General features: G+C 38.9%; 1 protein-coding gene across 11 annotated transcripts; it reads left to right on the top strand.

Moving 5' to 3' along the window:
* Positions 1-1,707: 1,707 nt before the first annotated feature.
* LOC139961536 (uncharacterized) lies at positions 1,708-22,795 on the top strand. 11 transcript variants are annotated; one of them, XM_071960779.1, is made up of 5 exons: positions 10,287-10,389; positions 10,598-10,611; positions 14,065-14,122; positions 19,722-19,874; positions 20,534-22,795. In XM_071960779.1, exons 1-5 carry the CDS (start codon positions 10,302-10,304, stop codon positions 20,800-20,802), a joined length of 582 nt encoding a protein of 193 aa, XP_071816880.1. In that variant the 5' UTR covers positions 10,287-10,301; the 3' UTR covers positions 20,803-22,795. The 11 variants fall into 11 exon arrangements, with proteins under 11 accessions (XP_071816887.1, XP_071816888.1, XP_071816883.1 ...); XM_071960778.1 differs by having other exon boundaries at positions 19,719-19,874; XM_071960786.1 differs by lacking the exons at positions 10,287-10,389; positions 10,598-10,611 and adding an exon at positions 1,708-1,712 and having other exon boundaries at positions 14,062-14,122; positions 19,719-19,874.
* The last annotated feature ends 757 nt before the right edge of the window (positions 22,796-23,552 follow it).

Genomic DNA, 23,552 nt, shown 5'->3' with positions numbered 1-23,552 from the left:
AACATATAGGTTCAGTGTGTTGCCAAGGGGTAATTTCACCTCGAATGTTTCGGATACGTGCAACTTTTTTTTGTGAACCATCAAGTTCGAGCCAAAAACTCTAGATTTGGCCAATTTTGAAAAAACGTACGCTAGAACACCAGAAAAGTCTAAAAACGCTAAATCTAGTGTAAAAACGCTAACGCTGGTAACACTGATAGCGACGTCAAGTGCAATCTCATGGGCTGAAAACTCCGTAATTGCAAACCTGTTTGGGGGTGGGAGGTGGGGAGGGGGTGGTACACAGGCAGGCTATTGTCTGTTTTCTTCTGCAATTCAAATTGGTGTTACAAATGAAATTTCACAATAAACTACAACATACCTAAGAAATAAATTGTCTCTGTTTTATCTTCTTTGTGAAGTAAAAAGTAGTTTTAATATTGAGTAGTAGCTGACATATATTCTGTACACGTGATGGAGTGTACTGTGTAACGGTTTCGCAAACAGGACATGACACATTCAGAAGAATCTTTTCTGGAAGTTGGATAATGACATCGAATTGTGAACTCATTATAAATACCAATAAACGATACCAATCTCACCTTTAGAAATGTATTTTTGAGGGGACGGTTGACATCAATTTTGTATTGTTTGTATTGTAATGTGTAATATGGTGCTAATATCTAATAATAGAACATGACTTAATGTAAACAATTTGTTCAATAATGCTATCACAGGAAAAGATCAAGGCTTACTTGATCGATACTTGAATGACATATCTCATTTGCTTTCAAGTTTGATTATTATGCGAAGTTCAGCGTAGGAATTATAGTGTTTATGAGCTGTGAACTTGACATTATCTGATTGGATGCTGCTATAAACAAGGATCAATCCATGTATACTTGTATGTGAGTGTGCAGGTCAGTTATTCATTCCGCTCTCAAATACTGTAATTATCAAAGTTCATGTAACAGAGTTGGGGACTCGCGTCAGGGACTCGGACTCGAGTCGCAAATTTTAGGACTTGAGACTCGACTCGAGACTCGGCTGTCAGAGACTTGGGACTTGACTTGAGACTTGCCCAAAAAGTTAGCAAAGACTTGGGACTTGACTTGAGACTTGCCTTCAAAAGACTCGGTTTTCTACTAGAGACTTGTTTGTATTTCACAATTTTTTAATCATTAAATAACTTCATAAGTTGATATCGATAATAAATCATTATGGTTTCGTGTACGCTCGAATTACGAGCGCCCAACGACGACTACAGGCGTTACCATAACTACCATTGGCTTGGTTGAATATTCCATCCAGGGCTGCTGTTTGGCTGAAAGTTGGCCTTTTTCAATAAAACAGTGGCTAGCAAATTTTGAGGTAACTTGTTCCGTGGCGTGTGCCCCGGTTTTGCTATTCGGCTGTTTAATTTATACCACATAATTCCTGGAACACTGTTACATTATTCGTAGCCTGCATCATTGTATTCAAACTTCAAAGACTTGAGACTTGACTTGGGACTTGCTCATAGGGACTTGAGACTTGACTCGAGACTCGACCTCCAAAGACTTGAGACTTGACTTGAGACTCGCTCAAAATTTTCAAGGTGACTTGAGACTTGACTTGAGACTTGCTGGTAAAGACTTGAGACTTGACTTGAGACTTGCAGCTAGGGACTTGTTGACAACTCTGTCATGTAAACCGTAGACATGCATCAGTGAGAAGATATATAAAACAATTTTAAGTTGAGACTGAAAGTTTGTTTCATATGTCATGTGTGTAAACTACGGCCCGTAAAACTGCCTTGGAACACACCATATTATATATAAATGATAGTTGCAACCGAACGGGTGCTTATTAATTCTAGAAAAATTTCTATAAATTAATATTATATTTAACTATACATATTATTAAACAAAGATATAGGTTGTACTTTATTAGGTTAACACCATAAAGTTCGGAATATACTCATTCATGTCCTTAATGCAATAATGACTAGTTTAAGCCTCGTGGAAAGAAAACAGCACATTTCAATTTTGAGTAGACCGCTGGCATAGGATCCTCAACAGAGGCAAAACTAAATGATATTAACAAAAGTCGCAATGTGGGACCATGCAGTCTCGAAGCATACAATGAGAAACTTATGACAGACAAACTCAAAGTAAACCCAACAATGAGTTTATAAAATGGAAAATGGGGACTAGCATATGACTATATTACAACATATTAACAGACTTATGTTTTGTCTCTAATTTGGGAAAACCAATGAGACAGCATATTTTAAGCTTTAAACAGGAAACACACAGCTCTTAACACAGACTGAGTAAAAATAACAGTGACATGTACATGCAAGAATCCAAGGTTGAGGAGAGGTGACTAATTTAAGTTGGTGCATGATCCTTTATGAATGAACGTCCTGGGTCGATAAGAGAAAATCCAATTCTTCCTTGTCTGAATGTATAAAATCCTCAGCTGAACGTTTAACTTGCCCAGCCCCTCTTATATCAAGACGCCAATGTCTCTCCAAAGATGAAACCAATTTTTGGAGATTGCTGGCGCTGCAACATGACAAGTAAGTGCTACGTGGCACCATTTATATTCGCAGCATTCCTTGTTGATGAAATTAATGAAAGTAGCATACTGGTATGTATATGAAAGTGAAATTGTACACTTTTCGAACTAAATTCACTGACAGATTACTCAAATTTCGATATATGTTTTGTTTGGCACGTGAGGATGACTTTACAACCCATCGTTTAGTCCATGAAACACACGGGTTACTGGTTCTTCCGTATAATGGAACGTTGTACCTATTAATAAAAGTCACCCTGTTGATAATCATTATACGTTGAAGTGTACACGTAGGTCTGAAGCAGCATATACGATGGTTCTGCATACTTGATAAGGTAAAATACTTTATATTTCCTGATATTTCGTTCATATATGCGTCTTAATCTGAATGCACTGGCTGTTCATATGAATAATTATGTGAAACCCTTAAAAATAATTGTCTGGTAGCCATTAGAAGTTACCTTAAAAACGATAAATAATTTTCCAAACTATTCAAAATATGAGAACGCTAACGTTGCGTTTGACAGAAATACGATTTTTTAATAGTTTAGGATGGATATTTCAAATATTCTTTGAACAGTAGAGAACATGACGTCATCTTCGGAAATGTAGATGGCGAAATAACCCACGCTAATTACAGTTTATACAGTCATCACAACAAAAACCGCTATTGAATAGAGATTAATTTCTTCCTCATTTTTCGGTGAAATTTCGTATAAATTATATTTGATTTCAAAAAATCGTTGAGCCGTCATATATGTAGCGCATCGGTGATTTTGTGATTTTTGTGTAACACGAGATAAGTTTGAACAGCAGACTCGTCGTTGTTTATACATCGCGCTGTCCAGCTCCAATGAGAAGAACGGTTTAGGAACTGTGGTATGAGTGTGAGAGTGTATTATGTGCAACGCTATGTACGTACCAATTGGACATGGTAGGCTGTATTCGTACGTTCGCGACGTGTACGTAATATATATTAGGCAATCATCTGTGCGTGTACACGGGAGAGCGTATTTGCTGCGGAAATGGGCGCGATAACTTCAAGTCGCTTGTTTTGCCTAATTGCCTGCACTACGTCATTCACCAGATTGATGCGTTCATCAAACGGTGCTTTTGGTGAGATACTGGTGAATTTGGAAACCAGATATCTACAAGAAGAAAATGTTGAATGGAGAAAATTTTCACATGGTAAGAAAGATAAAAAATAAGAACTATGAGAACAATGTATTCAAATTTTCCAAACCATACACGAACAATTCGGCCAACGTATAGTACAGGGCATAGTTATAAGAGTATAGGCGAAAGGAAAATGTTGAGCTGATTTTATAGATGATTGCACGTCATATTGAAAAGAAGAAAAGTTTATTACTATATTAGGGCCTAATTTAGACGTGGAACTACCCATAAGGCTAATTTAAGTTCCCCCCCCCCCACCTTAGGTCCCATATTGTGTATCTGTTTTGTATATATTTGATACTTGCACACACTCACCTGTCCGTGAAGAATGTTTCAATCCTATGGATTTACTAATACGATTAGAAAAAATGTAGGCGACCATCTGAATCTCGCATGAAGTATAAAATAACCACCGCAGTTTGTCGGCTACATGTTGTGCAGTGCCGATGTGGCAGTAATGAGTGTCCCTGCGTCCGTAGGACACATATTACTAGGATAAAGTGTCTCATTTGCGTGAATAGTGTCTCATGGACACTTTCCCTTGCTTTCTACGCCACCGCGGAAAGTGTCCGGGTTCTCTTTAAAGAGCTTTAACGTGGTTCTGTTGAGTGACAAACTTTTCTGGCCCTATCTACGTTCCCTTATGACCTATAAGGAGGAGGTAATTTACCAGCAAAGACCCATGCACTCCGTATTGTACGGCTAGGGAGTAGTCTTCGTTACCCAGCCGCCTCGTATTTTCACCTTTCGGACTCGTAGGTTAACGTATAACAGCTTTGCAGTAATGACTGTGCCACCTGTAACACATGTTAACGTGCTGCGAACACAGCGCAGTTGTTATTGATGCACGTTTGTGGAACATGAAGAGTAGTTACTGTACTAGCTATGAGTATCGGGTATCCATGGTACATACAGGTCCCAAATACAAGGCATAGTATTGTCTGGAAAGATCTGTTGGAAAGCAGATGCAATTAGTAGGCTAGTGACAAAGTTGGGTTCTTTTCAGATAGTAGTACCAATCCGGAATGAAAGTTTATGGCAAGAATACATAAAGCTAATAATGGATAATACACGGTGACCAGTTTTTATCATTTGAGCGCTCGCGCTCAGATAGTGTCATAGTTTTCCCTGGAAAATTCCGTGAAAAAAGCATCCCCTCTGCACGCACACCTACTTTTGTATAATACTTCCATATTAGTATGTGAGTGCAGGTCTCGGTTTTAATGTTAATGTTACACAGTGGGTAGTAGTTTGTTCGGGATAACAGATCCCACATTATGAAGTGAGAGTGCAAACAGTTTGATGCATGTCAGTCACAGTCAACAAAGGATGAAATGTTAGCACTAGTAGTGATTTGAGTGTGTCATTTTGCCTACAAATCTTTGTCCGAACATATAGTTAGTGAATATATACTTAGGCCTTAAAATTATACTTGAGTAAATTTAGGTATATAGGTTAAACAATTATTGTCCAGACCATGCCTGGCTGGCTGGGCTGAGTAGGATTTGGCCTACCTCAAAACTCAGATTACTGGCTATACCTATATTGCTTATGCCTTTGCCATATTTACAGAATAACAACCCTTCAGCTGAGCAGACGACACTAGTAAAGTAATTAGATTCCTATGTTAATGCTTCTGCTATCGCTTTCTAAGAATTACCTGTGAAATGGCAGTCCACTGCCATATTTGTGTTGATTTTGGCACCAAAATGTGGTACACGATATCACCATTTCGAGAGATGTGTGTCAACTTTATCACTTTAGTTATGTCAAAAACGTACGTTAGTGTTTATATTACGCGCCATTACTTTCTTGCCGTACAAGCAAGCGCCACCAGTTGGATGAGTAGCTTCAGCATATGTCTCATGACGTCATTCTTCCTACTTCAACTTCTATGGTAGTGAGCAATACTATGACGATAGTTTTCGCTATTTCGATAGTACGCCCTCACATTTTTCGTAGTTCTTCAGGTGTACCCCTCTGAATAATGAATGACCCGGCTTTGGAATTAGGATTTCGCAGACAGGGAATTCATGACCACTTTTCCACGTGTCTCCGCGAGATATAGAGGTTTATTTAACATCGTCTTGGAACTTACCCTCGCAACTATTCTTTATTTACAGGAAAATCACGATATTTATCATTGGGTTTTATCACTTATATTGTTTATATCATTTGTGTATTTCGTGCCGGACCCCTATTTATTTTTTGGACTTCGGAAGATCTGCTGAAAATTTTAAGGGACCGTCTTACATGTAATTTGGTGAGTTGCAGTTTAATGACTAAGTATTATTTATTCCATAATAAGGAAAACTCAGGAAATCCAAAGGAAATGTTCAAGATAATAAATGAACATCTCAAAAGAAATCAGGAAAAGCCAATCCCTCATCTTCCCTCTTTACTTGATTTGGCTACCCAGTTTGGAAATTTCCTCCGCGACAAAATACCCAAGATCCACACCCATTTGTCATGTCTCTTTCTCAGTATCCCTCAATTGTACCTTGATGAGGATCCTCCTAGCACATTTTCTTTCAAAGAATTTGATATGGTTTCAAGTGAAACTTTGATAAAATGATGCCTAGCGTCACCAACCAAATCCAGTATTCTAGATCCCTTTCCAACATGGCTACTGAAAGACTGTATGGAAGTCATCATTCCTTTTCGTAATGGTTTTGTTCATGTGTTACCTTATTGTATTATCCCGTTTGTTGTTGCCTTTATGACTCTTATACCTCCTTTGGAAGATACATAGAAATAATATACTGAAAGTCAAACTACAATACACAGACTTCTAACATTGTGCATGTACGTACTTGTAACATGGAAAAGAAGGCATACGTGAACTGAATTGTAAATCATATGTTATGTCGCACGCGTATATTGTAAGTAGGAGAATGTAATAAACCTGAATAAATAAGTACACAAGAAACGAATGTATACATTAATCATTTATTCCGTGTCTTCCTTGGTCAGTACCCATATCACAACTGTTCTCATCCATATCTTATATTATATAATAATATAAATAAGGCAAACTCAGCAGGAGTCCGGTAGGGTCACAAGCTGACCCTATTGGTATGTAGGTTGCAGGCATATGACAGGTGATATTATACAGTGAGTAATAATGGTCGATTAGATAATAGCTAATATATAAAATAATAAACCCTGCCTGGTGCGTTGTAGTGTTGAGCTCTCTGGCCTCACGTACAGCTCTCTCGACGTGGCGGGCAATGTCGATCGCTTTCCCCAGGGTCAGGTCTTTTTCTAGTAATAACCTTTCCTGAATGCGACTAGACGTCGTCTTTTCCACCAGCTGATCACGGATCATCTCATCTGTGAAGACGTTGAATTCACAGTATTTGGTCAGCTGGCGCAACGAAGCAATATAATTATCGACCGACTCCCCTGGCAGTTGTGCTCTTTTTCTGAATCGAAAACGTTCTGCGACAACGTTCACCATTGGCTGGAAATGGCTTTGTAAAATTTGCAGGGTTTGTTCGAAAATATCGGGTGTAGCAGGAGCAGATGAAGTAGGGGTAGCAGGGAGAGTGGAAGGTGGAGGAACAGGCTGTGGTAACGTGTAAAAAATTCTCTGACCCTCTGCGCCCAAAGAATGCAAAAGTAGAGCCTGCTTCCGTTCAGGTGTAGCCGTTAATAAATCCGACGCCAGTAAATAATTCATAAACAGTTGCTTCCACTGCGCCCATGGCGTGGATGGTGTACCGGGTGTAGGTAAAAATTGAATTGGAGGAGGAATAGCCTGCATCTTGAACTTGAAGTATAACAGTACTGTAATAATACGTAAAATATCCCAGTAGCACTAGTAAGGACAAAGTAAAGTTAACAGCAGTGTACAGTAGAAAGTAAACAACTTGGCAGACACACTCAAATGGGAAGTAATAACCACAGACAGTAAAGTAATCCAAGGCAGAACAGGAATAAAATCTTTATCCTCGTCGCCAAATGTTATGTTGCACGCGTATATTGTAAGTAGGATGAATGTAATAAACCTGAATAAATAAGTACACAAGAAACGAATGTATACATTAACCATTTATTCCGTGTCTTCCTTGGTCAGTACCCATATCACAACTGTTCTCATCCATATCTTATATTATATAATAATATAAATAAGGCAAACTCAGCAGGAGTCCGGTAGGGTCACAAGCTGACCCTATTGGTATGTAGGTTGCAGGCATATGATATTATACAGTGAGTAATAATGGTCGATTAGATAATAGCTAATATATCACATCGGTAATATAGGATGGTCGATTAGATAATAACTAATATATCACATCATACATTCCTTGTTTGGGTATTTGTGTGTTAACTTGGCATTAGCTGGTTGGACGATATTATGGGCGGAGTCTGAAGAGAGTTTTTCAAATGTACTTGCTTAGTAATTGCACAGCTCAGTTATACATTCCGCCAACAGACTGTTGTAGTATACTGACAAAGATTGTGTATTCTGACCGCGTCCTCCCAAGGTTCTTCGAAACCACCCGTTGATCTATCCGCTGACCTTATGACCTACTTTGTCATATTGTATATACACCAATAATTTATCAACTGAGATCGGTTCGGCATTTACTCGTTTAGAATAAAGACGTATAAATATAAGCTCGTTCTCATCAGGTCATGTGTTTTGTTTTGCGTGTTTCGTTTGGTTTATTAAGTGAGTAAAACCAGCGGATACTCCATAGGCGACGAGGATCGGATAAAATCTTCCACCAAAATTGACATACATTTCTTCTTCTAAAATGGTCGCTGATTTTGGGTAGGTGAATGAGATTATAGGAGGGAAGGAATAGTGGACACAATATGATAAATGATATGTAGGTCATAAGGTCAGCGGACAGACCAACGGGTGGTTTCGTAAAACCCTGGGAAGACTACATCAGAATACACAAACTTTATCATACTTTATATAGTACAACACTAAGCAGCGAAATTCCGTAAAACGAAAGACGAGGATTTGCAAACCAATTTTCAGGTAAGGACTGAAATAATTTTAATATGTATCTATGAATACTAAGGCCCGTAAGATTGCTTTGATTTGATAAAAAAAAAAATTGGCCGAAAGGTTTGCCTTTCTTTGGTGCGGAAAATACTTATTTTTCATGCATCAACATTACAAAGAAACTTGGAAAAGAACACAGACATTTCCAATGTTTATAATTTCCCAGTCAATATTCCGTTGTTTATTTACTTTAATTTAATTTAAAGAAACTCGTTTAGTGTACACATAGCAATACCAGGGTATTTCCGAAAGGGGTAGGGTATATTGAATTAAACAATGGAGGAATATACAGTTTACATGGGATCAGTTTGAAAATTGTCTGGGTGACGAAAATATCCAAACTCTTAAAGGAAATTATGGTCTACTCGAAAAGTAATGTTTATTAGGTCAAAGTTGGCTTAGTTCGATCGATTACGGTACCATCTTTATGCTTATTTTATCAGGTTGGCGAAATATAGGAGCTCACTCTTAGGAGCTACTTTAAAGTAATACATTTTTAGAAGGCAGCCCAAGTACAGACGTTGTAACTTTTCGGAGGGATGAAGAAATTTTAAAACGTTGGTAGAATCTGGATGATGACGTTGACAGATTAAATCCATGAATGCAGTTTAAATGATCTGGAACAAGTACATAATAAATGTCATCTTCTTGCGCAAACTATGGTACTTGTTGGGACTATTTGTGAGTGTGTGTACGTTCTATATAGTGTCAGAGCGACATATCTATGCAATTGAGATTCATGTCGTAGTTCTTTGGTTGTAACATACATGCGTCATAACATAATGATTGTGACTTTCAGGTTTTGGACATTCTTTCAATGACTCAAAATGGTCTTTGATCTATTTTGAAGAAGCATGTACCCAACACACAAACATGAAATGTGTACAGGGCTAACACTCTTTGGACATCACATACTGCCTTGTAGACAATACACCATGATAGCATATAGCAACCTATAAATCACCAATATATTTACATATATGATGATTCAGTTTCTCTCTTACCATATCAATCAAGTTGAAATTTCAAAAGGTCAACAACAAATATGAAATCCGTAATCCCAGAATATGTTTATCAGAGCTATATGACCACAATGATGTTACCAAGCATACTCAGAACGCAACTTGAATAGGAGGAGACAGTAAAACAGTATTTGAAAAAAAAGAAACAGTGACTAGTCAAGCTAATGAAATCCAATTGTTATGGATGTGATTGTATTAAAAAGTGTCAATGCATAATTACTATGTAGTCCAATCAATTTAATTATATGTTCTAGACACGGTATTTGCAAAGAAGTTCGCACCAGTTCCAACATGGTTCAGAGGAATCATTAAAAAGTCCTAATTCCAGCCATTTTCCCCCGGTTTTTTTGGCTAACAAGGCGATGGATGGAATATTGCAATGACTCATGTAGTGAGAACTGTAATTAGCGATGACGTTCACTGTTAAACTTAGGCGTTGCACGAATTTCTAAGACGTATGCTCCCCCATTTCCACACACATCAATGGCTCGACGCACAGCCCGTAACGTTTATTTATAGCACATCTTTCATAGAATGGTATGACGTATTTTCGATGTAATATAGCAGACACTTTCTTGAAATGGTCATTACATTCCAAGGGATCTCATGTGCAGGTATATACCGTTGACACCCATGCATATAACGAGTAAGTACGTACTGTATGTATGAGCTATGTATATATAAGCTATGAATAGAATATAATTGTAATCGAAACAAATAAGTATATGGAAAGATAAGTGTTTTATCGTTTGCGTTCATTATACATTCTCTAATGTGAAATGGTCATTATATTCCAAGGGATCTCATGTGCATTTATCCACCGTTGACGCCCATGCATATAACGAAAAGGTATGTAATGTATGTATGAGCTATGTATCAGGCCTCGACAATGTTTTTTAAACTACTCACCAACTGGCGACCGAGTCTAAAATTCTACTCGCCAAACGTTGAAATTACTCGCCATTTTTTTCTCGCTAATTCTTTGTGCGATATAAGCCTAGGTAGTAAGGCCTAACTTAGTATATCGCCGTATAGAGTTACTGTTAGTTGGTAACAACAAAAACGATCTCTTGAAATTTCGGTTCGTCAAAAGTGTTTAAAACATCATATATCTGAAAATATAAAACGATGAAGCATTGTAACAACAAATTCCTGTTGTTGATTTCGAGATATGTAATGTTATTTCGGCAAATTATTATTTTACGTTTGTTCCTTTGAATGTTCAGTTCGTATCATTACACTTAGTAAAAGTCACCGCACCTGAAAAATCTCCGTACATAATGCACCTAAAAATAGTGAGCGCTTTTACACAGTTACCTCCCATTGACGTTGGTCGTTGAACAACCAGAACGCAAAAAGCATTGAGGTTTCGATGACTTCAATGCACTAGACTTCTGCTTGTTAGTATACTAGCTGTTACAATACCTCTATGGCATGATAAACACAGGTCCTCTACTGTACGTGGCCACCAAAACAATAGGGTTATTGTACTCCACACACCAAGTATAAGAAGTATCCCCGATTTCCATCGTTATATATCATGTAAAAGGTTTTTCAGAGTTTGACCTCTGGTTCCCTATAGGAGATTTGACCTCACAAGCATTAGGATTCTTGTACTCAATATGGCTAATCTAAATACCATGTATGAAAAGTATCCATGATTTATACCATGAGAAATCATGTTTTGAATGTATGTATAGAAACTTAGAATACATGCGGTGTCATTTATGCACGGATTGATGTTAAAATGTTTGTTTATGCATCGCAAGGCTTGTGTAATCCTTTTCGAGCTAAAAATATGATGCATTGCACTCCAGGTTTAAGCTGCTACTGCAACATTTTTTGCTTATTTCTTAATGAATGGGATCAAGCAAGAATTCCTTTCCTCTCCTCTCCTCTCCTCTCCTCTCCTCTCCTCTCCTCTCCTCTCCTCTCCTCTCCTCTCCTCTCCTCTCCTCTCCTCTCCTCTCCTCTCCTCTCCTCTCCTCTCCTCTCCTCTCCTCTCCTCTCCTCTCCTCTCCTCTCCTCTCCTCTCCTCTCCTCTCCTCTCCTCTCCTCTCCTCTCCTCTCCTCTCCTCTCCTCTCCTCTCCTCTCCTCTCCTCTCCTCTCCTCTCCTCTCCTCTCCTCTCCTCTCCTCTCCTCTCCTCTCCTCTCCTGTCCTCTCCTCTCCTCTCCTCTCCTCTCCTCTCCTCTCCTCTCCTCTCCTCTCCTCTCCTCTCCTCTCCTCTCCTCTCCTCCCCTCCCCTCCCCTCCCCTCCCCTCCCCTCCCCTCCCCTCTCCTCTCCTCTCCTCTCCTCTCCTCTCCTCTCCTCTCCTCTCCTCTCCTCTCCTCTCCTCTCCTCATACTTGCACGTTTTCTTCATACTTTAATACTTTATCATATTTTTTAATTTCAAAAGGTACAGTATAGAGGCAGTCGATTTTATATAGTTACAAACGGCGACTATTATTTTGAGCTTGAAAAGGCAAAATGTAAACAATGCTTGTTAGAATGATGCGTTTCATTTGTGCCCTGTAATTTCGTTGATGCCCCACTTGATGCGCACAGCTCCTAGCTATAGTGGCCTGCCTGTAACCAGTTTTCGCCTTTGCGTCCCCTCTCCTCATTCCCCCACCCCAAACTGCACCACGACCTCACAGTCAGTGGTTCAAATAATTACATTTCTGAGAATAAAAGCTAACGATAACTTAATTTTTGGTTCCTTGCTTTAGCAAAAGGAACCTTTATAGCCAGGTTTGTGTGTGTGTGCGTCTGTGTGTGCGTCTGTGACACTTGCTTTTGTACACTGTAACTCAAAAAGGGAAAGTTGGAATTAACTCAAATTTGGTAAACAGATCCGCCATAGTGAGACAATGTGCCCTATTGTTTTTGATGCTTGTGAAGGTCACCAAAGGTCAGTTAGCGACCCATTGACAGGGTCCGACATGGTTTATATTTTCGGAGTAGTTGTGAATGGGTTAAGTGATCATTTCCAAACATAACGGTCATGTGATCGAATGTCAACAATGGTCAATTAGGGGTCAATTAGGGTGTGCGAAGTTATCAGAGTTCAAGTTTTTTATTAAGTAAGTACGGTTAGGATGGACTACAGACTTGTCGTGTTGCTTTTTGGAATCAAAGGTCAAATCTTGAAAAATATTTTAGGAGATACGGGGAAAAACAAAAAAGTTTGTCAGTGTTTTGATATATGACAGTGCTCTTTTGTGCTCTATAGAGGAAACCAACTCCCGCTTCAATCGGACACCCAGTTCTCAAGTTATGAGGGGCCAAAGGTTGGATCTGATACCTTGTTAGCAATTACATTGTGCGTGTACATTGGAGCACATAACAAATTCAGGACATATTTCACATCATCGAGGAGAACATTTTTGATAAAAAACCATCAGGTCATCCAAGGTCAATTCAAGGTTGCTTATGTGCAAAAAACTAGCAACTTATGCCAATGTTTGCAACAACTTCTAGTCACAAAGTCTGACATGGCTGATATATTGGGACAAGTTGTAAAAATAGTAGGGGCCCGTTTTCAAAAATAACCGTTATGTGATCCAAGGTAACAAAAGGTCAATTATGGGTCAAAATGTGTGTTTGTTTATAATAACTTGTGAAACTCCCGCTGACAGGGTCCGACATGGTTGATATTTTGGGAGTAGTTGTGAATGGGGTAAGGTATCGTTTCAAAACATAAAGGTCAACAAGGTCCAAGGTCAACAAAGGTCCATTATGGATCAAAATGTTTTTTTTTTGTAAGTCAACAAAGGTCAATTAGGGGGTCAACAACTACTATTTTTGCAATAACTTGAGAACAAAATGTCCATCAAGGTTGGGAGTTACGCTAATGTAATCCAATAGTCGACCTGTATTTGGGTGACCTTTGACCTCAGGTTGACCTCCAGTGACCTTATTAGTTTCTTTCAAGTTGATTAATTGAATTTTCGTGGCCATATTCCGATCTAATTTGTCCATAAGTTGACTCCTCTGCAACTTTTATGTGCGAAGTTATTAGAGATCAAGGTTCGTTTGGTTTTGTTAAAATTCTTAATAAGTACAGTCAGGATGATTCTGTGAGTTCTGTTAAAAAAGCAAACTCTTGCTCATATCAGACACCTGGTCCTCAATAGATTCTCAAAAGGACCAACGGTTGATTTGTGATATTTTTGGCAATAATATTGTGTGTGTACATAGGACCACATAACAATGTTAGGACAGTGCTGCTCCCTTTAAATATTCCTTACAAGCAAGGAACTATAGTGCCCTTGGGCCCTTGTTCTTCCTTTAAGTCTGTCTTTCTTTCTATCACCAGGTGAAAATGACGAATGCACTGTTCCTTTTTGCGACCATCTTTGGTTTTGCCCTTACCGGTGAGTATCAATTTGGTTATCATTTCCTACTGTACGTTAATAGTAGTCAATTCTTATATATTGGCCCCAAATTATAGCATGCTAAATTGCTAGAAGTTTTCAAAAAGTACTTTACTGGAGTTCTTTACTCTCCAAACGGTTTCCTGTTGGACGATATGTAGTTAAATCAAGGTTACCATTACTTACTTTCGCGACATGAACCGTCTTACATTTATAACTTCCGTGTTGGTTCTATAGTTCAACTTAAAGCGGATACACTTGGAATATTCTTCGACCATTTAGTTTTACTTTCTTTTCCACTGAATTGATGCTGTCGCTTCATGATACCATGAGCAAACATTTTTGCGTTCCTTCTAGATAAATGGTTTATAAATGTACAAAGCAACTTAGAGGTGTGTAAAAGTCCGTCAGTATTGAACACATGAGTATATGCTAAAAACATGTATAATGGCCACTCATGCTCCAACTGCAACACAAACATTTTGTTGGCACTCTCAAATGCAGTGTGAATACTGGCTGAGGGATTGTAACTCACTGAGAGAATGGATTGTCCATGCATTCGTTACGTCGAAGCTCGACTACTCAGTGCAATGGTATTCTGTATGGATTGGATTACCAGGCTGTAAAATTGACAGGCTACAACGCGTACTAAACACCGCCGCACGTCTCGTTACTAGAACTCGGAAGTATCACATTACCCCTACCATGATCGAACTCCACTGGCTCCCGATACGTGAACGAATCAACCACAAACTACTTCTGATGGTGTTCAAATGTATGCACAATGTATGGCCAAGAGCCTGTCCCATATGATTTCACCCCATTTAGCCCAGAAGGTTTGACCCCTTAAAGTTACTTAGACCATCTAGGTCATTCACAAAAACATTGTCAGCTCAACCCCAGTGGTCGGGCTTGGACCCCAGACCCCCTGAAAAAGACCCCCCCGGACGGGTTAATTTCACCCCATCTAGCCCATGGACGAACCTTGGTCAGAAGGAAGTAGTATGGCTGTACATTACAAAAAAGGCAAAACTGACAAAATTCCTGGTCGGGAAGGGGTAATCAGACTCCCCACTAAGTCACCCCCAGTCGGGTTGATTTCACCCCATCTAGCTCATGGACCAAACTTTGGCAAAAGGAAGTAGCATGGCAGTATGTTACAAAAATGGAAAAACTGACAAAATTGTTGGTCGGGAAGGTGTTGTCAGACCCCCACAAAGTTCACCCTGACCCACCCCCCAAAAGGCGGGATGATTTCACCCCATCTAGCCCATGGACCAAACTTTGTCAAAAGGAAGTAGTATGGATGTACATTACAAAAAGTGTAAAACTGACAAAATTCCCAGTCGGGAAGGTGTTGTCAGACCCCCACAAAGGTCATCCTCACCCACCCCCCAAAAGGCGGGTTGATTTCACACCATTTAGCACATGGACCAAACTTTGTCAAAAGGAAGTAGTATGGATGTACATTACAAAAGGTGTAAAACTGACAAATTTCCCAGTCGGGAAGGGATTGTCAGACCACCCACAAGGTGCCCCCACCCAGCTAATTCAATTCACGCAATCTGATCATAGACCAGAATTTTGTTTAAAAAAAGTATTCAAGACTTTGCATTATAAAACATGGAAAAACTTACCAAATGGTCTGAATGCAAAGATGTGCCCATTATTGTCACATGGGCCACTTTTGTATTTGTGTAACATATACCGTAAAAGCATGAAATGCATACATGTAGAACCAGGAACAAATGTTAAATATGAAAAGTTTTTACACTTGTAAAGCAGATTCCTTTGCATGAAAAATGTAGAAAATAACAACATGCTTTCAACAGGACCAGCCCCAGTTCATGTTGGCAGAATAAGTTTGCTTGTTCAACATGGTTGTTTGGACTGGTACAAGGGCTTGGTACTGATTGTTGACATCAGTTAGTAGGAGCACCTCTCTGTTTGTTATGATTGTTTCTTCGATGAAGCAGGTCAGGGCATCGAACGCTTTTGTATGTACATCTTTTTCTTGCTGCCAGTAGCTTGATAGTGGCTCATTCTTTGAGTCAAGTGCCTGTTTCTCTTGTTTCATTTCAGCCATAGCAGGAGGTGTTGCTCTTGCTTCTGATTGATACTTTGATCGGCAAAATGCATGGTATTTCACTTCTTTTGATATGAAATCAATGCCGCTTATACGTGCAAGTAACTTGTTATCACTTTTCCAAAGTGCATACTTCTTCACACTTTCTTCAAAGTTACTTGTTTCGACATTCACCAACCTTTGTTCCTTCTTCTTTACTGTCTTCCTAGCATGGCCACAGAAAAGTCAAACTTCGGGAAATAATCCTGTTCCTTCTTTGGTTTGGTGGATCTAATTTCTGAGCGGGTGACAGTCTTAGATTTTTCACTAGATTTGTTCTCATCATTAGTATCAGTAACATTTTCCACCATATCTCAATGTACTTTTGACAGAGCAGTGAATTTTTTGTAGCAGTTTCTATGAAATCCATGTACTGTATCTATCTCTTCGGGCAGTGAAACATCTGCATACTTTAAGTCATATTGCTTCCGTGTTGCTAGAATCAGTTTGCACTTTTGCATAGTGTCATTTGTGAAGAGAATGATGTTACCTTGATCTGCAGCCATCTTGTGACCTGGTGTGTAAACTTGATATATCTGAAATAGAAGCGCACAATTAGTAAAGCACTGTACAGACCGGGGCACAAACATTTAAATAACGAACTGGAATAATACGGGTGGGAAAATACTGCCTTTTTACCCATGATGTAAATCAAATTAAACTTCCAGATTTTGTAAATATTCCTTGATTTTAACCAAATAATCTTTATACTGGCATGTTACCAATTGTAGGTTTAAAAAGAAACAAAATGAGTACTTAATTATTGGTTGAAATAGTACAATGTGAGCTACTAGAAATCTAACCCATAGGATACATATATATATTTAAGGAAACTCCAAAAATGCAATGAAAACAATTACACAGGGAAAGTATGCATTCGTAACACAAAAACAGCTGAAGCAGGGGAGGCAAGGGGGGGGGGGAACTTATAATGAATGAATATAATTGAGTGGCCAAGCCTCCCCCAAATAACTTCTTTGATTAACCAATTATATACCTGGCATATCTATGACTATTTGAAAAGGCTTCAGAAATTAGAAGAATGTCCCTAACGATATCTAATATGCCAAAGGGTCCCCGATATTTTTGTTCCACCTCTGCTGTAACACCATATATTATGGGACCAAGCAGATGACTGGGTTGCAGGCCATTAATTAAAGCAGGTCCTATGTTTTACATGAATAAAACAAACAATCTTCTGCCCCCCCCAAAAAAAAATACTATCAAAATTTAACATGAATTTTGAGACGGAATTATGAGTATTATAGAAAACGAAAGGGTGGGGAAACAAATGCAATCTCTTGTATTGCTCACAATAATTTTGGGATATGCCCTTCCATTTAACTGCTTAAATCTGACTTAATCATATATACACCTTCACTCCACAAGAACAGAACCATAAGAAGAATGTGGGAATAGAGAAATTTGGTGAACGTGGAGGACCAACTATGGTCACATAACAGGATGTGGGCAAGGTTGTAATAAGACAAAGAGGGTCTTTGTCTTGTCTTATAAATTAAAACATTTCCAGCAAAAGGCAGGAGAAACTCCTCCCACAAGATTCTCATCTATATCAGTTTGTTTATTAGGCCAGGGATGCCTACCCAATTTTTTACTTAGGTGCTATAGTAAAAAAAAAATCAAAATGTTTTTAACTTACCAAAAACAGGAGCATCATTATGTTTCAGTCACTTCCTTGCCTAGCTACTTTGGACCGCTTGTCACCCAAAATGATGAATCAATTAAGAAAGGCAAGCCATAATGGACATTGAAGGCTCATTTAAATTACATAGAATATCTCCTCTCATAAATATGATCATTTATTATTTATTTTTGTAATAATTATATTAATATTTTTATAATCTCAGTTCATGGGTAAAACACACTGGGTAGGGGCTCTTTGTAGGGGTCTGACAACATTTTTTCCTGGTTCTACATGTATGTATTTCATGCTTTTACAGTATATGTTACACCAATACAAAAGTGGCCAATGTGACAATAATGGGCACATCTTTGCTTTTAGACCATTTGGTAAGTTTTTCCATGTTTTATATTACAATGTCTTGAATACTTTTTTAAACAAAATTCTGGTCTATGATCAGATTGCGTGAATTGAATTGGCTGGGTGGGGGCACCTTGTGGGGGGTCTGACAATCCCTTCCCGACTGGGAAATTTGTCAGTTTTACACTTTTTGTAATGTACATCCATACTACTTCCTTTTGACAAAGTTTGGTCCATGGGCTAGATGGGGTGAAATCATCCCGCCTTTTGGGGGTGGGTCAGGGTAAACTTTGTGGGGGTCTGACAACACCTTCCCGACCAACAATTTTGTCAGTTTTTCCATTTTTGTAACATACTGCCATGCTACTTCCTTTTGCCAAAGCTTGGTCCATGGGCTAGATGGGGTGAAATCAACCCGACTGGGGGTGACTTAGTGGGGGTCTGACAACCCCTTCCCGACCAGGAATTTTGTCAGTTTTGCCTTTTTTGTAATGTACAGCCATGCTACTTCCGTCTGACAAAGTTTGGTCCATGGGCTAGATGGGGTGAAATTAACCCGTCCGGGGGGTCTTTTTCAGGAGGTCTGGGGTCCAAACCCGACCACTGGGGTTGAGCTGACAATGTTTTTGTGAATGACCTAGATGGTCTAAGTAACTTTAAGGGGTCAAGCCTTCTGGGCTAAATGGGGTGGAATCATATGGGACAGGCTCCCAGACTAGTAGGACCAAGCTAACTCACCAACTTGTTTCAGCTCCGACCATCATCTACACGTTCACTTCGCTGTAATTCATCGCTGATGTTACTTATCCCTAGACTAAAAACACAGACTTACGGCTTGAGAACGTTCGAATCCAGTGCTATGACGGGCCATCAGTCTCAAATTGTGGGGAATCGACAAATACCGATTTAAATCGACATATACTAATTTCCTTCGACTTATAACAGTTTCCAGCAGCTTAAATTGACTTTTATCGATTTAAATCGACATATACCAGTTTAATTCTACATATCATCGATTTAAATCGACATATACCAATTTAAATCGACGATAAGTAAAATAAGTCGGTATATGTCAATTTAAATCGACAAATACCAGTTTAAATCGATGATATGTCGAATTAAATAGGTATATGTCAATACATACATACATACAAACATATATATATATATATATATATTTATATATATATATATATATATTTATATATATATATATATACACACACACACACACACACACATATATATATATATATATATATATATATATACTATACACCTTTGCTTTGCAGGAATTACAAAGCATGTTGGCTCTCTGTTCTTTTTTACTTGTTTCATTCACTAAACAATAGTAACATATCCTTTGTTTTCTTGTTCACTTACTAAACAATAGTAACTACTCCATTTTATTCTTGTTTCACTCACTAAAACATATTAACATATCCTTTGTTCTCTTGTCTCATATTTAGTAGATGGATTGCGATGCTATCAAAGTTACTCAATAATATGCGGTAGTCATGATTCCATCTATGACGCTGTTTGCGACGTCTTTGATGACACTAACCAACCACAGTCAGAAGTCACGTGCCCAGGCAAATGTGGTTTGGTGACCGCCTCCTACAGTTGTTAGTATACATTTGATTTCCATTTACCATTAATCATAAACCATGCATCCCGTAATAAGCTCCAGAAATAAGCTCTTCATTTAAAGCTGGAGGTCACAAATGTTACACTACAGTGGAAAAGACTTTCTTTTCTTCGTAAGTCTCAATGAAAGCGATGACCATCTTCGACATCCAGCTGTGCACCAACGCGGAGACGGTTGAGGTGGAGAGGGGTTAGTGCGGTCTAGCTCTTAAATACTAATTATTTTTAGTTTATTAATGGTTGACGCATTTGTTAGATCACTTCTCATTTACAGGCGACGAAAGAAGCAAGAGAAATTCCTTCCTGCGATATAAGATAGTAAATCCCCACCCCCTACCCCCTCCGATCTTACACAGTTCCTGTTTCAACTCAAGGCAAATCATATTCTCACTGTTAGTCTAATAGAACCACTTAAGCCCGAATTTTAAAGTGCTTCCCACCCCACCCCACCACACCAACCCCCTCACGTCTGTGTTCTCATTTTTTGGGTCAAGTACCCACTAAACGGAAACGTATACCCTCCCCCTCCCCCAAGTGAATAATGTATGTTATGGAAATACAAGTCACAATATAGCAAGAAAGAAAATACATTTCGCTTTGCCGATTTTTAATATTAACAATTGCGTTCATCTTTCAGATCAAGGCGCTTTTGAAGTTGACTTCACCTTCGGAACTTGCTCTGCAGGAGCTGACGGATGCCTGGACGAAGCACAACTGGCCGCCCAAGAACCAGAACTAGAGCAGCAAATTAAAGCTTTAGAAGCCAGTGGTCTTAGCGTTAACGACGTTTATGCTTGTACTTGCAGTGGGGATCTCTGTAATAGCGCTTTGAACATCGCTACAAATCCAGTCGTAGTCTTTTTCTCGATGATGGTCGTTATCCTCCAAGCTTTCTTTTTTAATTAGATTTTTAACTAGTCTTCGATATGTCTTCGATATGACTGGCGTACATACATTGTATCAGTAGTTCAACTTGTGGTCGTGAACAGAGGCGCTTGGATAAGCTTCGGACTGGGGTGCGAGGGGTGGGGTTGGGTCACAAACGTCTCAGAGCAAAATCCGCAAAGTTCATTTCAAAACGTTCCGACATAACAGACCACCTGTGCTGTACATTCTGTACCATAGATTCCAAAATTTCAATAGGGTTTTGTTTCTTACCCAAAAGGGCACTGTTTAATTACAATGTCTTTGTAATTTATGAGCAATTTACTACAATGGGGAATTTCACAAACAAAACAAAAAGAGCCACTTTTCATTGGTGATAAGGAGCTGCTCTATTCAGGTACTTTATTTAGGTCACATGGAACTGCACCTCCCTCTTGCACCCCCCCTTCCCCGATTCCATCGCCTCTGTTCATGGTAACCATTTTATATTCGTACATTAACGATCTTTCTATATAGTCTTCTGTCAACTCTTCGACTTTCATACCTAGTCTTAGTTAACATACAATGATTTATTGATTTATGATGCTACTCCGCAGTGTAACACCTCGACAAAGGTTTAGTAGTATAGACAACTTATTGTATGGACATCATGCGGTTTAGATATGGTCACAATCTTCGATGGGAAAGGTTTGTATGTTGACTTACTTTAGATATAGTACTTTCTAACGTAACGCAAGTTTCTTATCTTACATTTTAAACTAAACTTTTCTTGCCTAAGAAAACAAACATTTCATTTCATTTTCATGCCCATCAAAATATTGTCCATGAATATGCTACGGAACTATATAGTAATGACCTATTCTCATAACATTTTACTTCAATGGTCCTCCAAAGCAATCAACCCTCCTTTGAATGTCTCCTTTGACGGTCCTTATAGACAGGAAATAGTGTGGAATGATCACAATGGTGGAGGGGGGGGGCGGACAATTTTAACAAGCTCAAATTGGAAGGCAATATTGTTGTGCTTAATATAAAGCATTACTTTACTACAGCAATGTCCAAAGATGATCAAACTAGTCCGAGAGCACCAATCTAACGAAATTGACAGGTCTACTAAATTAATATTTCGCTCATCCTTTTTGGACAACTGGAAAGTACCACAAACTGGAAACACTATTCACCGGGGCGTGGGAAGTGGGGGGGTGGGCGTCGGAGAGAGTACAACATGTAAATTTATTACAAATGTTAATATCTGAATATTAGCAGCAATAGCAGAGCTGACATCGGATTATGATTATTATGAGTAACCAGTAAAACATCAGCCTAGGAAGACTGCTGGAGGAGGGTGATGACTGAGAAAATGTGTTTTGTTTAATTTGTTTTCGAATAAGAGGCGTTTATTAATGTAAGCCCTTAGAGAGCTTAAACGTAATATGCTGTACGATTAATCTGTTGTCCCCCCTCCCCATCTGAAAGAATCCTAGCTATACTTGTCGGCAAAGAAAAAAAAATCCCTTTAACTAGCCAACCTTGTACTCCATGGTAGCAATAAACCATACCTTTTCGAGATTGAATTTGTTGTTGTTAGTATTTTCTATTTTGATTTCCTGCCAAAGCCAAAAAGAAACAAATCGTCATACTTTGTAATGTAAACCCTGTCTTCGTGACATCGCAATCTCAACTGCTATTGGCGGAGGCAAGGGGTCATTTAATGTCACCAGTTGCCTCGATAGTTAACCCTTGTAAGAAAACTTACCAAGTAAAATCTCATTTCTCAATAGTGAGTACCACGACATGGGTACTAGCTTGTTAGAACTATCCTATTTTTGGGGGGAAGGGGTGGGGGAAAAGGTCACGTGAGGTGAGTGCAGTGTTGATATGTGCCCGGGGTATTGAGGCTACTTTCTAAAAGGTCATTTGACGTCCAACGTAGAATAATTAAAACCTTGTAAAGCAGCTAACTCAACTGTACAGTTCATCTATCAATTTGAAGTAAAGAAAATACCAAAATTTGCGAATTCTTTTATTGTTTGTTCTCATGATGATCACATTGCTCAGAGTTTGCACAGATGGAAAACAGTTCTGGAGGAATCCATAGAAACACAGGGTGAAAAGGTTAAGCCTGTTTAAATCGTTATTTGAATCGGCGTACTGAGGCTCAGCACGACTGGTTCATGCATGTCAAGCTATCTCTTTGGATTTCGGTGGCCTTAGGAACAGTTCAGTCGAGATCACTATCTCTGTCACATAATTAGCCATTTTGTGGGGAGTGGCCTGTGATTTTGTCAACGAATGTCCAACGGATTGAATAACCATGTAGTTTTCATTCATTAGTTTTGCAAAGCAAGGAACCTATGCATTCAACTTAGCGTGTATGAGGGTGTTTATGTGGGTGTATGCGTGCGTGGGTGCGTGTGGGTGCGTGTGTGTATGTGACGCTTGGTTTGTGTACACGATATCTCAATAAGGAAATGACGTATCATGATCAATCTTGGTGGGTGGATAGCCCATAGTAAGAGGAAGATCCCGATTGTTTTGGTGCCCGCAAAGGTCACCAAAGGTCAGTTAGATGCCAAAAACCAATATATTGAAAACAGCAATAACTTCCATTGACAGGGTCCGATATGGGTGTCGTTATTTTGAAATGTGATAAGGCTTTTTGTGCTCTATAGAGGAAACCAACTTCCGCTTCAATTGGACACCCGGTTCTCAAGTTATGAGGGGCCAAAGGTTGGTTTGATGTCTTAGTAGCAATAACGTTGTGTGTGTAC

The sequence above is a fragment of the Apostichopus japonicus genome, chromosome 20 (assembly GCF_037975245.1).
Source record: "Apostichopus japonicus isolate 1M-3 chromosome 20, ASM3797524v1, whole genome shotgun sequence".
Classification (NCBI taxonomy): Eukaryota; Metazoa; Echinodermata; class Holothuroidea; order Aspidochirotida; family Stichopodidae; genus Apostichopus; species Apostichopus japonicus.
Note: the sequence above shows the minus strand (reverse complement) of the source record. Positions and strands in the feature narration are given on the sequence as shown.